Source organism: Malania oleifera, chromosome 9, assembly GCF_029873635.1.
Source record: "Malania oleifera isolate guangnan ecotype guangnan chromosome 9, ASM2987363v1, whole genome shotgun sequence".
NCBI lineage: Eukaryota > Viridiplantae > Streptophyta > Magnoliopsida > Santalales > Ximeniaceae > Malania > Malania oleifera.
Genome location: NC_080425.1, coordinates 54,744,282 through 54,761,921, shown reverse-complemented (window position 1 = coordinate 54,761,921; position 17,640 = coordinate 54,744,282). Strand labels below are relative to the sequence as shown.

At 35.6% G+C, this 17,640-nt stretch overlaps 1 protein-coding gene across 3 annotated transcripts in view; it reads right to left on the bottom strand.

Annotated features, from left to right (window-relative positions):
• LOC131164241 (DNA mismatch repair protein MSH4) overlaps positions 1–17,640 on the bottom strand; it is a 57,736-nt gene that overhangs the window by 10,924 nt on the left and 29,172 nt on the right. For all 3 annotated transcript variants that reach the window (XR_009139233.1, XM_058121279.1, XM_058121280.1), the window contains 12 exons: positions 17,542–17,617; positions 14,874–14,946; positions 14,635–14,780; positions 14,477–14,562; positions 5,936–6,075; positions 5,699–5,838; positions 5,551–5,601; positions 4,811–4,874; positions 4,417–4,560; positions 4,257–4,324; positions 4,058–4,116; positions 2,985–3,141 (listed from right to left, as the gene is read on the bottom strand). Coding sequence is in view for 2 of the 3 variants with exons in the window: in XM_058121279.1 (XP_057977262.1) it covers positions 2,985–3,141; positions 4,058–4,116; positions 4,257–4,324; positions 4,417–4,560; positions 4,811–4,874; positions 5,551–5,601; positions 5,699–5,838; positions 5,936–6,075; positions 14,477–14,562; positions 14,635–14,780; positions 14,874–14,946; positions 17,542–17,617 (1,204 nt within the window). In the remaining variant the exon portion in view is untranslated. The remainder of the gene's footprint in view (positions 1–2,984; positions 3,142–4,057; positions 4,117–4,256; positions 4,325–4,416; positions 4,561–4,810; positions 4,875–5,550; positions 5,602–5,698; positions 5,839–5,935; positions 6,076–14,476; positions 14,563–14,634; positions 14,781–14,873; positions 14,947–17,541; positions 17,618–17,640) is intronic.

The window sequence follows — 17,640 nt, the reverse complement described above, 5'->3', positions numbered from 1 at the left end:
TTGGAACCTCAGGGGAGGTCCCTGTCTTTTAGTCAAACCTCAGGGGAGGTAAGTCTAATAACCATACCCTTTAGGCCATGTAAATTTAAACTAGTTTGATAATAAGGATGACTGTTATACTTGCTTGGAAAAGTTTGTGCATGCATATGTTGAATTGATGTCGCGTGAAATGGCTGGCACCATGTGTTTTTGTGGCTGTGATATTGTGGAATTTGAGCAAGTAGGGATTGTGTCTCCCTTGGGTTGAAAAGCCATACACCTCTGGAGGGTATTTCCGTATTAAGTGGTGGTTGGCCAAGCTGGAATTTGGCACTTGTTTGAGACAAACTGTGCACTTATCTGAGACAGCGCTGCTATGTTGAAAAAAAAAAAGTGTAAATGCATGCTATTTGGATGTTTTGTGATGGTAAATTTAGATGAACAGATTGCTTAGAATAAAGAGTGTGTCCTGCATATTGCTTTGAATAAAGAGTGTGTTCATGCACCTTACGATTATGTATGCATGTAAGAAATCATGTGTTAAGTATTGAAAACTTTATTTGAACGAGGGGGAATTAAGAATGTCTACGAAGTTTGTGGTTGCTCACCCTATTCCTTAATAATTCCACAGCTCCCCTTGTTAAGTTCTCCAATAGACTGCCATTTTTGACATGTATTACAAGTTGGCAGGAAGATAATAGGGATACTAAGCATGCATTCAGTTGGCACTTAGTATGTAGAGTAGGAAGTGTGAAAAATGTTGCGAGTACAACCCAATGTAAAGAGCTTGTCACTGAATGTAAAATGTTTTAGTTGTTTTTATGAACTATATATATATATATATATATATATATATATATATATATATATCTTGCGTTTTCAACAAATATTCACTCTTAATTGGTTTCTAACTTGTTTCCAAGTCACTTTATAAAAATAAATTCTTGCCTAGATCTAGTGGCTCCATCGAATTTTAGATGGAATTGCGGCCAGTCACATGCCAAAAAACAGGGATGTGACAGTAAGTGTCTTTTACCCTAAAACAACTTAGTAGTTTGTTATAGATGGAATTGCTGATAAAAGGAGATCTAAAAAAATTATAATGCCTCAATTAAGGTGCATACCCCTCCTCATTTCCCCCTCAAAAAAAGTGGGAAGTTGTTGCACCTAAGCAATGCATCTCCTTGAAATGGGTATCATATTATGTAGCAATTTGCCATTTTACTGATGATACAACTTTCCATTTGTTGACAATATTTGTGAAATTTTGTCAACCTCCACATTGAAGCTTCATAGACATCACTCCATAAAGCCAAGGTGATATGGTCCAGTGAAATAATCTCAGATTTTCCAAATTAAGCTGATTTATATACTTTCCACCAACTCATTAGATGACATTAATACTATCCCTCTAAGTCCAAGCAAAGTTTCTTTCTCATCCATCTAATTTCTTTACCACCAACTTAGACATCAAAAAAACAATGTCCTGGAGGAAATCATAGTAACTAAATTAGAAAAGAAGACACGGGCAAAAGACACGGGCAAGGGATCTAATCTTTATAGAAGGATCAAACTGCCTAGATTAAAATGTAGAGTCACAAGATGGGAAGAAAAATTATATCATGATCAACTTGCAACTTGGTCTTGTAACTGATAATTTTAATGTTTTGGAAATAACTTGCAAAGCCAAATGATAATAGAGACGATGCTGAGTAAAATTTGTTGGAACATCAATAAAGAAACTTAAAAAAATAAATAAATAAATAAAGCTTCTCCAATGTCAATAATTAAAAAAATAAAAAACTGAAAAAACAAAAAGAGAAGAGAGAGAACATAATGAGGGAAATCATTATATAGTTACAAGAACATGCCCTCCTCTATTTATTTATTGCTTCATGTATGTATGTATTTGGGTGGGGGAGGGGGGGGGGGGGGAGCGGGTAGCATAGCAAAATAGTAACGGGTGTCATGGGAAGCAAGGGTAACAGACGTTACACGATAGGAAGCGGGTGTAACGGCTATTTCAAGCACACACAACCTTAAATTAACATATAACCTAAGCTTTAAAATTAAAATATATAGATTTATAAAATTTATCAATAAATAAATAAAGTACTAACAACTTGAAGACAACAATACTAGAAAGAAAAGACAGTTGAAATTGAAAAATATAGAAAAGAAATATCAATTATTAATATATTCAAATACTTTTAAAACAAAATAAATTAATGTTCATAAAGTTGTTAATTAATGGATCTCTTGCGAACATTAATAAAAATAATCATTTTTGTAGAATCATCATCCTCATTATAATCTTCTCCACCCCCTCTTCACGTAGCTCACCAAGAATGATTCATGAAAGGGACTGTTAAAGTTTGATATACACACAATATATACATATATATTGTTGGTTCAAAACCTAATAGCTTAAGTTTTTAGGTAAAGTGGTAATCTAACATGGTATTAGGGATGGTTACTAGGAGGTCTTAGGTTCTAGTCTTGACACTGGTGTTTATTATGTGGCATTTAAAAGTTATTATATTCCCTCCAATGGATGTTATCTACCAAGAGTTATCCCTCCACGTGCTGTCGGGCTGCATGTTTGGGGGGGGGGGGGGGGTATGTTAAAGCTTGATATATATTGTTGGCCCACAACCTAATAACATAAGATTTTTAGGTAAAGTAGTAATCTAATTTGAATAAAAAGAAAAAAAAAAATTGCCATGACAGCCCTGTAGCAGTTAGGCCGCAGCGCAGCGGGCAGCTACATAACAATAGCGGTAGCAGTCCGTAACAGATGTTAGTCTGTTGCACTCTGAATTTTCTTCCCACCAATTTAGCTGTGTGTAACAATATCAGGAACTCAAATAACTGTTATTTAAAACCATGGAGGGGATTTAGGAGGGCAACGGGAGGAGGCATGAGTGTTTGGGGATATTATTGCATGACAGAATGGAGAACAGGTAAAGTGAAATTTTTATGACTCATGAAGTTGGAAAGTATACCGTGCTGGAGTTGGATTCAAGGTTGTCCACTGTCCCCATCCTGGTAAATATGCGATCAACAACCCTTATGGTTGAAAACCGAGCAGGAACATAGCAACCAACCTGCGCAAGAATGACCACAAGGCACACTTGCTGAAGATAAGTGCTCTTGCCACTCCTGAAGAAAACAACATGAGATATTAAACCCATGGGCAGTCCACTCAGATTATTATGGAAGTATTTATTAAAAATATCATAAAAAAAAGAATATATGCACTTTATAGCCCCAAGGCAGGCCCCTCAGTGCATTGCAACAGAGAATAAATCTAGCCTTGCACCGTGGCCAAAAATTGCAATATTTCACCCATTTAATGGATCAAGAAGCAGGCCAGCTGTTCAAGATGAAAAACGCATTCACGTCTTTGTGTAAAAAAAAAGAGCAAATCATTCTGAGTATCTGAACCATTTTGATAAGATAACATCCTACTCTCTCAGTGGAGGAAATTCTTCAAGACCTTATGTCTCTCATCTCCCACATTGTCACTACCTCTTCCATTGCTCCAAAAGTTCAAAGTTTCTTCATACAGCAAAATATGCTCTTTGTCAGCCTAAATCCTTCATATTGCAAATTATAACAAAACATTATTTTGGAGATTTTTTTTTTTTTTAAAGAGGTTCTTTTCTTGACTTAATTTTTCTTTGTTCTCTCTTTCTTTCTTCCCTATGCTTTTTTTTTTTAAATGCCATACTCTGGAGTTACTGGCGATTAATCTCACATATATATTTTAGATAAAACATAACCTATTGGATGCAAACCCAGATCCATGCAAAGTTAGCGCTCAAAAACTGAACTAAGAATGGCTACATCCATAATTCATAAAATAGTATCATTTTAATAGTTGTCACACTTTTAGTGAATATTTTAATAGCTTATTCTCCATGATTATTACATGTCCTATCAAGCACAAGCATATCAACAAACCTTTAAATGAGACAGACTGCAGCAGAAAAAAAGCATCCATGCCGGAACATTTTTTTCCTTTTAAAAAAAAAAAGGCTCATGCCAGAAAGCTTCCAAATGTAGCAGTTCTTACATGTTTGGACCCATAACAATCACCATGTTTGATGCTTCAGAAAGAAATATATTGTTAGGCTGCAAAAAGGAAAGATGAATCGATCAAATTCTAAGAGTATTATATGATTTTGAAAAAAAAAAGAGTAAAAAACTAGTACAGTTTGTATATAAGAAAGAATTTTGTTCAAGTGACAAAGCTATTGAACAAATTAACATACAACAAAGTCATTGTGAATGCTCTCTAGAATAGGGTGCCTTCCAGCATCAATTGCCAATGGGCCATTTTCTGGTGTAGGAATATGAAGAGATTAAGCAGGTGTCTATCTGTACTTTAAGTAGTCATGAAAAATAAATAAATAAAAAATCCAAATCATGTACCTGTAAATTCTGGCCTAGTATATCGGTCAACAGGCTTAGTGGATATTGTATGAGCAAATGAATTTACAATCATATCTAAAAGGCATAAGACCTCTGCAAGAATTGTGAGAAGGGAGACATCTTCCCGTATAGCATCCATTAGTGCTGCATATGAAGTTTAACATCAGCAACAGAAATTAAGCACTGCACCACTTGAAAGGCACAGGAATGAAACATGAAGAGCATGGGATCATCAAAGCAAGATCCCTGATTATTATGTTTTTGGAGTTTTGGCATTGTTCAAGCAACTAAGCACCAATTGACTTACAGAAACATTATACTTTATTCAATATAAACGAAAAGCAATTATTTAAATTTATCATGGAAGTGATCTTAACAGTATGCTTTGCACAACCTTCAAGGCAAACTTCAGTGCGTGTATAGCATTCTGTGGCTGCAGACTTGTTTCTAACGTTCAGCTGCAAATTACATGCATTATATCAAGACAAAGAAGTTTCGCTAGACTCAAACCTTTTTATTAATTTTGAACCAAAATATTAAGCTGCCAACATCAAAATGTGCACACATACGCACATGGACTCTTACATATACACAAACACATAAAAGGAAGACATAGCGTTTCTTTGGGGAAGTATTCCTCCTTCACTCGTTGTAACATTTCTTAATTATCATCAAGGTCACACACCAAAATGATTTCCATAAAAACCCGTACTTAATAGAAATTGACAGATAAAGAAAAAAAAAAAAAGGCAAATCAGCCCATCAGATTCTTAACAGCATCCACCGGCAACCAAATGCATATCATGTAACTTTACTAATATTGAGATAGGACCCTAGAACTATCTTGAATCGCCAAAAATTGATTCACCATATCCTATTAATCATTCTACTAGTTACAGATTTCAATAGGTTGGGTTATGATCCAAATTTTTAATCCCTAAATAGTAAATGCAATGCAAATAGAACCCTAGTTCACTGATAGTTGTACATATCATACCAAATGAGCCTAAATATAGCACAATCATCACCTTGAATGTTCATAGAATAAGTTAACCACATACCAAATTAAAATCAAATTCATGCAAATGATGACCAAATTAAAACATGAACTCATAAAATGAACATAATACTCACAGAAGCAAGTTCCAAAGTCGAGCAATGTATATTGTTCCCATGTTTCAGGACCTGAATTTTTTTGTATCACAAGCATATCCTTCATCAGATAAAATTACTGCAGGGTTAAATGTAGAAATGATCATAAAGAGAAATGTTGTTACTGAACCTGAATGAACTTGCTAGGCAGCTTTCCCTGGATATCTTTCTGGGAAATACTAAAGTAAAACCCATGTCGGTTGTTGAACGGGAGTTTCAAATTTGGCAACTTAAAATCTTCACGATACTTGTTTGCAAGGTTATGTATTGCTGACAATTTAATGTTAAGTAGAGTTGAGGCATAAATTGTAGTACCAAATACAAAAGTTAAAATATAAAAAATGAACAAGGTAACCAGTAGCAAAACCTTCACTAGTATCACAGAAAGATCTCCGTGCAATATCCAAAAGTCCATCTATCCCAGCCTTCACAGCAAAACACTGCTGAGTGCGGGCAACAAACGGAACCCGTGCATGAAGCACATCTTCATCTATCACCTCACCAATTCTAAAAAAAAACAACCATGTTCCTCACGAATGCAGGTACTTCATGGTTATCCAAGTAAATATAGCAGTCCTTGAATATGTATGGAGTATCAAATGAAAAACAATACATTGTTATGGAAAATATAGCACTACACTAGAATATTTTTTAATGGCAGCAAGGTGAGGCATCAAATTGCATGAAACTATAATTTAAATAAATAGTAGTACAGAAGAAGTGATTATAGTATGGGATGCTTCCATGATCATCATCAAAAGAGTTTACTCTGAGTATTAAGGGCCAAGTATAGATTGCGTCCCATCCATTTCTTAAGCTAATTTCATACCCTTATTTGTGCAGATGCAATGCACCATGAGTCATCTAGAATGAGCATAAAACATCAAATCAGGAGAAAACAAAAGACAAAAGTTCTCAGCTGCATGTCAACCTGAACTAAACCTCTTTTATTCACTTGGGATTTGAAAGGAACAACTTAGTGTTCTACAACATGATGCTGTGAATGCAAGAAAAACATGTAGACACTGAACTAAAATACAACCGCATTGTATGATGAGACATGCAAAACAAATAGCAGAAGTGAAATTGACTTAAAAACAAAAAGGAATGTTGTCAAAAGAAAGACAAGATTTAGACAAAGTGAAGGGAATGTCATAATTATGGAAGGAAAAATATTTTTTTTTTGGAGTGAATATTCCTTGGGGCAACATGCCGGGGAGAGGGCATTAGAATGAATAATTTTCCAATAGAAAAATGTGAATGGTGTTTGAGAACTTCCCAAGGCATGTTTAAATGTTTTATACAAAACTTTTCCACATTTATGATAGGATCAATTCTTAATAACTGTATGCTGTCCTCAGAGATTGAAGAACTTGGAACATCTCAAAATATATCCATTGTCTTTCAATGCCAAGGCTTTAATTGAACAAGAAATCTCAAAATGTACTTGTCATATCCTGATCTAACTGACACTCGTTGAAGTTAACTAGTTTTAATCTACTTTGTTTGATCTCAATTCTTAAACGCATTTTTTTCAAGAAGTATTATTCAATTAAATCCTATCAAATCTGTCTCAAAAAACATTTTTTACCTTTTTTCTTTCTGAAACTGCCTTTTGAAATCCCAATTTTGATAAGTTTATATGGAAGTTCAAGTGCCTCAAATTCTTTAATATTGAAACGATTCTCCTAAGGTAGACATGTCCTTTAATCCCATTTGTGATATTTTATTTAAATTTTTAGTGCAATTTACAATTCTCACTCTCTATGCATACAAATGTATGCGTATATAACTAAGTGGGCACTTGACTCAAGTTAGATGCCCATGTTCGGAATTCATGGGATTCCTATGTGGCAGGTATCTTGGATTCGTTGAGAATACAATGCCCCCTAACATAGGTTTTCAATACCCACCTCTCCCTATGTAATCTTGGATTGCCATGAGAATCAAACTTCACGGGACAAATTTGATAGCAAAAGATGATATCATTAATAGAAAGAGAATGTACAAGAGGGAGAATGATAAATCTCCCGAGACAAACTGAGACTCTCCAAGACTAAACAAAAACATAAAAAAATGCCCAAGAAAAAATCATCCAGTCAACGTGTTCCTCCAATCTCTTTGCAGCTCGTGAAAATTTGCCTCTTCAAAAATCCATACCCAACACACCATGAGGCCAAATATTTCATTTTTTTCCCAAACCAACATCTGATTTAATTTTTCTCCAGAAAATATTCGAGTATTAAGTTCCATCCATAAACCCGATAATGCTGAGAAAAAGCCACACTTCTATAAAGTTGCCCTGCCCTTTCTTCTGCCAAAACCTGCGAAGGATATTTCTAAAGGGTCTTCCACTGAGGAAGGGCAAACCCAACTTTCTCTAATGCCAAAAAGCATATTCCAAATATTCCAAGAAAATTTACATTGCAAAAGAAGGTGAGAAGTTGTCTCAAAGTTCTTGAAACAAAGCACACATACATTGGGAGAGAGAGCCTTCATAGGTCTCCTAATTTGCAACAAGTTGTTGGTATTTATCTTATGAAGCACAACCAACCAAGTTAAAGCCTTGCTCATGAACAAAATTGCCCCTTCTTGTTTAATAGTAATAATAATAAAAGTATTGTGTAAATTGGAAAATTCAATCAGAATGATAGGTCTCTCCCTCTATTTATAATATATGGCAAATTTATAACAATGACCAAAATACCCCCACTAACTCTTAGGTTACATTTGGTTCGGAGAATAGTTATTCCTTGAAATATGATGGAATATAGTGAAAAAAATTAAAAATAGAGGAAATAGCTATTCCTTGTATACTCATTATTTCATCTGACTTGTAATAGAAAAAGCCAAAAAGGAATAGATATTCCTATAGTGAAATTTGGGAATAGTTATTCCTTGTCGATTTTTTTTTTTATGGATTCATAAGAAGTTTCACATTGCCATTTAATAACATTTATAACCAACTATAACTAATAATAACTAACTATCATAACTAACCTATTCCTAGGAATAGGCATTCCACGAACAAAACATAACCTTAGTTACTAACATAGGTAATTTAACTAAATAACCATTAAGACTCCCCCTCAAGCTGGAGCATAGCTATCATATGCTCCTAGCTTGTTACAAATTGATTTAACACAATCAACCCCCTAAAGCTTTAGTGAACAACTCAGCGACTTGGTGTTCGGGCTTCACATGAGTGATTTCGTTGAGCTTCTTCCCAAACAACATGATAGTCGATTCCAATATGCTTCATTCTCTCGTGGAAGATTGGATTGGAGGCAATGTAAATAGCAGTTTGATTATCACACTTTAACTCCATAGGTTGACACTAAGAAACCAAGTATGTCCAACATGTTCTTAGCTGAACCAACTCACATGTAGTGTGTCCATGGCCATATTTTCATATTCATCATTCGATCAAGCCACACCAATTTGTTTCTTACTCTTCCAAGATACTAGGTAACCACCAAGTCAGCACCAACAAGCATACAATACATGGCTGTAGATCTCAAGTGACCTAGCCCAATTTACATTTGTATAACCCTGAATATGGGTGTGACCCCGATAATGATACAAGAGGCATCTTCCTCACGCATCATTGATGTACCACAAGATATGCATGACAACATCCTAGTGGCTCTTTTAAGGTGAATCTAGGAAATGACTAACAACACTTGTTGCAAAAGATATGTTTGGGTTGTGTAACCATGAGGAAGTTTAACTTCCCAACGAGTCTCTAATAATCCAAGGTTAGCCAAGAAATCACCCACATTTTCTATTTTGTTGTTCATACCATAGGTGTATGAGAAGGTTTGGATCCCAATAGTGCGGCCTCATCTAAAATATGTTGAACATGCTTTCTCTGTGACAAGATGACCCACATACAAGATATGATACTTCTATATCCAAGAAGTATTTTAGCAAACACAATTTTTTAGTCCGAAACTTAATCTAGGGAAAATAGTTTAGATTTTGGATACCCTTATCATAATTAACAATAATGATAGTATTATCTATGCATACAATCAAAAAACTCCTACCAATAATGATAATATAATCTACATACACAATCAGCAAAGTTCTACCAACGAAGTATGGTGATAGAATGCACAATGATCTACTGCACATCAATGAAACCCAAACTCAAGCACAACTACACAACTGAATTCAAGGTACCAAACCACGCTCGAAGGGATTGCTTCAGACCATATACAGATTTTTTAGACAACACATCAATGCTAACGACTCCTTCTGAACAACAAGCCCAAGTGATTGCATATAAGCCTCCTCCTTAAAGATCACTATAGGAAGGCATTCTTCACATCTAACAGATGCTGAGAGTATTGATAAGTAGTGGTTTAGGAGATGAAAAATATTAACTAAGACAAGTTTGGTGACCAAGGCAGAATAATCCAAACCATACACATAAAATACGAGCCACAAAACCATCAATGTTAACCTTCATCGTATACAGACATAGACAGCCAACCATAGATTTATCAACAGGAAGAGGTAGTTCCCAAGTGTCATTATCCTATAATGCACACATCTCTTTAACCCAGTCCTCTGCCCAAATTGGGATGAGGCTTTAGGGATAGACTTAGGAAGAGCAACAGTCAATAAAAGTAATAATAAAATAGTAATGTTGGGGTAACAAGATATCATAGAAAACAAAATTAGAGATTGGATGTTGGGTACACGACCGTTTATCTTCCTGGACAACAATAAGAAGACCGACTTCTTAGGAAACAAGATTATCAAATGAGGAAACCAAAGGCACAAAAGTAGAAGCTAGAGGAGGCTCTCCTCCCTTGAGTTAACGATGAGTGTACACCTGCAATTAGGATGATCCAAAGATGCAAGAAGACTAGAAAGAGATATTAGGCTAGGCAAAGGAAGGGACTCAACAAGGTCAACAAGGCTCAAAGAATTAAAAAATAATGTTGTAGACTCAATGAAGGTAACATTTGAGACAAAGAATCAATGCAAAGTAGGGTTATAACATCAATATCCCTTTTGCATACAAAAGTAACCCAGAAAGATATATTTGACAGTATGAGGATCCAACTTATCCATTCATGGAAATAATTGATGGACAAAGGACACACATCCAAATATATAGGGAGGAGGAAGGAGCCTTTAGGAAGAGAACCGAATAGGGTGTTTTTCCACCAAGGATAAGAGGATGGCCTTTCACTAATAAGGGAGTAAGTAATGAGCACGAATCACTCCAAAAGACTTTGGGGGCATTCATTTGATGGAATAGGATAAGAGTGACTTTGAGAATAAACCTACTTTTCCTCTTGACCCTATTTTGTTGTTCAGTGGAAACAAAAGAAGACTGATGGATCATACCAAAGTTAGTTATATGGATAGCGAGTTGGGTATTGAAATACTCTTTAGCATTATCATGGTGAAGCATCATCAAGCTAAGTCCCTATTTCATAATAGAAGGCAAATATCGAAACCCAAACTTTGACATGACATGACTAGGAGCCCAAACATCGAAATGAACTAACATGAAAAGGCTAAGCCCATTTATGGACTTGGGAAGCAAAGGGATCAAGATGGTTCTTTCCCACACGTTAAAGATTAGGCAGAACACAAAGTAAGATCTAGTTTTAACTTATCCAACAATGATGACCAAGGTGACAAAGGATTTGAAAATGTGTAGCAACAATAGTACAAGCAATTAGAGAAAAGAGCAACTCAAAGTAGTAAAATTCACTAGACTCACGTCCTATGACAATCGTCTTGGCCATCTTCAAATCCTAAATAACAACAAATCAAGAAAGAACAAAATGTACCAAAGAGAGATTAAGGGAGTAGGATTTACTGTTCTTATCTCTTTCACTGTAGTTGTGGATCCAAGAGCAAGGGTAACCAGGTAGGCTTTTAGAATACTAGAGGCCAAAAAAAAGTTGGTTATACATGTTATATGGCTTGTGGGGCCAAAATCAATCACCCAAGGAATAGTAGAAGAGATATTGGATGACATGCAAGCTCTAGGATTACCTTTTTGAGCAAGAGATGCACTATGATGAGATGCTTGATGGATACCTAAACTGCAAGAACTTTGAATACTCTTCGTCTGAAAAAATATATTACCTTTGCTATTTGCCAACTAGGAAAAGTGGAATCTTTGGTGGCTGCATTGGGTATGGGGTGGGGGGGGGGGGCGGCTTTACTACTTCTATCCATTCCTCCACGACCAATCAAACCACCCCAAGAACTTCTGCAACTTCTTGGTTGAAAACCAAAACCACTTTGTGTGATAAAAGTAGTCTTCCCAAAGCTAAGGCTAGGGCTTAAGGAATAGGTGCTAGAGGAAGCACAAAGGACAAGTGAATAAACATCCTCAAAGGATGGCAGCTCTGCACTACTAAGAAACTGGGACTTGAAATTCAAACTCAAGCTTCAAACACACTTGGACTCAAAGGATTGTCATCTGCACCCCTAGCTTATGCATCTTACGAACATTGATTTTATTGATAGCACGATTTTGAGTTCCTCGTGGATGCACTTCATCTCTACTAAGTAGTGCCTGACACTCTTGTCTTCCAGCTATAACTACAAGCACTCCAAAGAGAGACCATCCACACAAGTATTGTTACTGGACTACAAGAGTTTGATATAAGCCCAAACCTCCTTGCATACATGTAGATGCATGCAAATCCTTGCAATTTGGGGTTCCATCGAGTTCTGCAATAGGGAGATAATCAATACATCTTCCTAAGCAAAAACTTCTTTCCTTTTCTCGTCACTCGCCCATATTAACAGAAGTATTCAGATTTGCCTATGTCAAATAGATCTTGACAGCCTTAGACCATTGCATATAATTATTTCCATCTAACTCTCGATTGTTATCTGTGTCAGTGATGAAGGGAACATACTTTTGGATTCATGGTCTTCATCCCAGTACCCCCAAACGAGACCAATAAGGAACAAGGTCAATGACTGGAACAACCATGAACATGGTGAACAACTGAAACATCATAAAAAACCTAGCACGACACTACCACAACCCTAAAGAAGTGATGTACAACTCTTACGGTATCAAACAACCATTAACAAAGAGCACCGAGTGAATGAACAAAATAGGTTGGAGCCCTGAACAAAAGACATGACCCATAACTTGATATTATGGATTATAGAAGGATTCAAGCAAGTGGAAACAAATCAGAGAAAAACAAGGCTTAATGAAGCCTCATGCACTAGCACGTGGCATTGGAGCAGTCAACCCTCAACCGGCACATGGGGGCGCATGGCTGGTCCTTTAGCGATGAAATTTCAAGGGGTAATAAATAAGCTAATTCTGTGAGTAACCAAGTGGTTGGTTCTCAAGGAATTCTTACGGCTCAAAATTGGCAGTGGCATCCAGAATTTTATGGAGACTACTAGAGTTGTTTCAGGGCTTTGGTGGTGTGGACGGCCCTCATATAGTGGTAGACATGCATAGAGTTTAGGGCTTGGTTTGACTAAGGCTGTGACACTTAGGATTTAGGTCTCAAAATCATGTTCTTACCATGTTAAGGTGTTGTGTACATTGGAAGTGAATTATAGGCCTCTCCCTCTATTTATAATATATGGCAAGTACGTTACAAAGACCACAATCCCCCGCTATTTTAGTTACTAAAATAGGTCACACTACTAAATAACCAATAATGATAATGATTATTATTAAAGATTATAATTATTATTATATATGCATATGCACATAACAAGAATATGCATATTGCATAATCTTATTATCATTGCAAGGTGAAGGGCATTTGGGTAATTTTATTGAAATGACATTAGACTACGTAAGTTTTACCAAACACTACAATATTATATTCCCAAGCATCCCAACAAGCGGGACAAATAAAAATATTCATGAGCACTTGTAATCCTTTAACTAGGAAAGTGATTCCAAGGGCATTTAGGATAACAAGAGCCAAATGCGCATAAGGGTATACCTACTACATTATGGTTTTAAAACCCAAGCTAGAGACCAACCCGGTGAAGCCACCAGTTTGGCTCAATTGGTTGGACCGGTAGATCAAACTAGTGATATATATGTATGTATGTGTGTATGTATCTGTTTGCGTATTACAAAGAGACATTAATGATCATGTTGATGTTAATAATTATTATAATCTTGTTTGGATCAAGATTTTTATTTTGAAGAAGGAAAATAAGTAAGAAATTCCTCCCCTATTAATTTTCAAAATTAAATACCATCAAAAAGAAAAATTTGTTCTAGTATGATTCATGAAATAAATAAATAAATGTTAATAATGTGCAAAATCTAAATTATTTTAAATTGATTTGTTACATTTGTTGTTTCCTTCATAACCAAGTATGAAAATTTTAGATTCTTTCATATTTGCAATTACTTTTTTCCTTAATTTTTTCAAGCTTCAAAAAAGATCTCAAGGTAAAATATTTCAAATTTTTGTCAAAAAAAAAATATATATATCATGGCTCTTTCACAAACAAATCAAATGTGGCTCCCATGGTAAGGCCCTTACTTCACACACTTGAGGCCCCGGGTTCTATCCTAGGCACCTTCTAAAACATAGCATTTTCAGTTTTAATGAAAACCAGGTCAACCCAGTCAACTCACCCGCATCTGACCGAGTTGACACCTGTTCACTCAATATCTGGTTTAAGGCCCCTACCCAGCCTGGTGAGTTGACCAGTTCCGGTCCTACTGGGTTGGACACTTGGACCAGCCAGAGTTGGACCACTTGATCCGGTCCGGTTTTCAAAACTACGATTTGTATAACTCTAAAGGATTTATCTGAATGCATGACAGTCCTGTAATAGATAATGTTTTGTCCAAAAGAATGCTGTTATTGTTGAAAGCTGAAACAGATATACATGTAATCTATCAGCATAAGGGAAGTTGCAATACCTTTTCCGAATGGAGGCATATTTTTCATTTTCACATATAGACTTGTACACATTAGCAAGAAGAAAACTTTTTGCATCCTTAAGCACCTGAAATTTTTAATTGCGTTCACATATTGAAAAAGTCATATGGTGTAAAGGTAAGCAGACAAATGTTTTTACCTTTGAGAGCAAAGGTAAGGCATCTAAAGCAGTTTTGAGAAGAATAATGCTTGATATCAACATTTGACTCTTTCTAGCTTGATCAACTCCCATGACCTCATTTTTCACTTTCTTTGGCTTAAAGCAGAAGTGACAAAGTACCCTATCTGAAAGCATAAACAAGTTCCCTTCCAAACATATGACCAACAAATAGAAAGAGAACTAAGCCCACTCAAAATCTGGCTTTCTTTTTGTCTTACCAGTTTCTTTTGGAAACTTGCAAAGAACCTGAGAAAGCCCAAAGAACAGCTGTTCATTGCTCATCAGTTCATCCTAGAATCATATATTTAAAGAGATATATCACAGATTCATTTATCAATTGAACTATAAGAGCTGTATCACATAACAAAAACTGATACTAATTGCACCTTCATGACATCTCTACTGAAGTGGGTGAAGCCTGAACGAAAAACAATGGAAGACCTAACACAGTTAGCTAAACATCAAGAGCTCATGTCATTCTCCTGTGTACAACCAGTTAAATTTAGGGGCCATTTTATCCAGTGTACTAGTAAAAAGGCCTCCAGATGTCAGGTGAAAGTGCAGAGTCTCAAATCTTAAAAAAGTGACCAGTTCATGCGAAATGCCAAAGGTTAGAACTGTATGTGGATCAACCCTCCTAGGAGTTCTCTCATTGGGACCAGCATAGCATAATACCTTCATGTGTACAAGCTATTGAATTACACAAATACTAGCGAACTACGCCAAGTTTGCGTACAAATTCAAACCTACTATAGATCAAAATGTTAGATGGCATGTTCAAAGAATGACTTAACGCAAAACTACCCACTATCACATGCTAGTATGTCAACTTTCAGAGTCACAACATCCCAAATATCCACATACCACATATAAGAGATTCACAAAGCCATGCTTAAAAATGTTGAAAACTTCCCAGGAAAGCACTGAATAATATATGTTGAACAGAATCACAACTGAATAATATGAACAGCAAAGAACACTTATTAATAGAAAATATAAAGGTGATTCTTAGCACTTTATATAATATTGACTCTACTTCCTACAGGCTTGGCAGCCAGTGGCCAGCATTCAGCACTCTAATTCCTTCCAAGTCACCTGCATCGAGTGACCAACAGGCTGCAACTCTAACTATGTCATGTATTACCTAACTCGCCTAAAGATGAAAATTGGAAAAACTTCAAAGAAAATGAAACTCAGAAAATAGGTTACAAGTTGGAAAAAGCAGCAGGAATGACTGCTAAAGAGAAGTTGCACATATCCAAATATGCACCAACTTTAAAGACAGACATAAGTTGGAAGGCATATGTCTGTAAACATGCATAATCCACTTTGAGCATAAGCAGATTCTCTCACAAAATGCTAATGTATTATCCACCTTGAACTCCAAAGTATCATCTTATAGGGCAGGCAGCTTATGACCCCAAACATACATAGTTAAATTCAAGTACAAGCACATTCTGATAAATGCTAATGTATAAACCACATTGAACTCTAGAGTGTTGCCATGAATCTCTAGGGGAGGCAACTTCAAACCCAAATCCAGTAATATACTGACATTAATGGATTCACTAACACTTAATAGAATCTTCAAGTTTTGCCAAAATAATAATAATAATAGAACCATCTTGTCTTAACCTTGCTTTTCTGCTGTAGACGGAAGTTTTAACATAAAAGTAATGAGCGTAGCGGGAAGCGGGGGTAGCAGATGTTACACAATGGGAAGTGGATGTAATGGCCATGAATTTTTTTCAAGCACGCACAACCTTATGCATATTAGTATATTTGCATGTTTAAACTTTTAATGCTTCATAGAGGTTTTAGCGTATTTTGGATCCTATAGTTCAACTAAGTTGTTTAGTAAAGGCAAGAAATTTACATTTGTTTTACACCACCATTGACAGAAAAATTACATGTTTGTGTGTGTGCATTTATACTTTCTCATTATTTTATTAAATGAGATAAATTAATTAATAAAAAAAAATACATCATACATTGTATCAACCTATTAGACACATAAGATATGTGAATATACAAATTAGTATTGTCAAAATAAAATATTTTTTTAACAAATTAGTAAAATCAAATTGTTAATTAATGCACCTCTTGTGAGCATTTAAAAAAATAGATTTTGTATCACTGTCATCCTCATTATAATCTATTCCCCCTCTCTCCACATAGTATATCAAGAATGATTTATTAAAAGGGCGAAAAAATAAAAGTGAGAAGTAAAATAATATATGGACACTTGCAACGTAAGCCAAATAGTGCACCTGTGAGGAAGAGTGACTTAGTTACTGTGGGCAGCAGTAAAAGGGGTAGGGGTAGACCTAAAATAACTTGAGAGGAGATAGTGAGTAAGGATTTAATATCCTTAAATCTATCAAACTAAATGGTCCATGATCGCATAAATAGGCAGAAAAGGATTCATATAGCCAACCCCACTTAGTGGGACTAAGGCTTGGTTTTGTTGTTGTTGTTGTTGTTGTTGTTGTTGTTGTTGTTGCCATAACAGTCCTATAGTGGTTCTATAATGGCCGTAGCAGCCTTTACGTAATAGTCATGGCTGCTACGGACGTGATTTTTCTTCCCACTGGTTTCTCGGTGTGTAACGGTATCAAGAACCCAAAAAACCATTAGCATTACGTAATGGTTGTAGTCGCTATTTAAGACCATGTAATCAATCAACTTAGCTAATCAATAAAAAATGTAAGTTTATAATTAGTATATCTCGGAAGATGTTAGAACATATGCATCCAACCAAAGGAAATAACAATAGAACTGTAGAATTAATAACGATTTAAGAATATATAATTGCATATTGAATAGGGAAATATCTGTGTTGAATGGGTCAAAATTAACAAAACGAAACTCATATTTGAAGCTGACCAGACAATCTAGACGAGCATTAATAGTTTCAAGGTCTTTTAAAGGTTGCAAAAGATTGGCTCGCAGAAGTCTACTCCTGTAAAAAAAAAAATGAAAGAA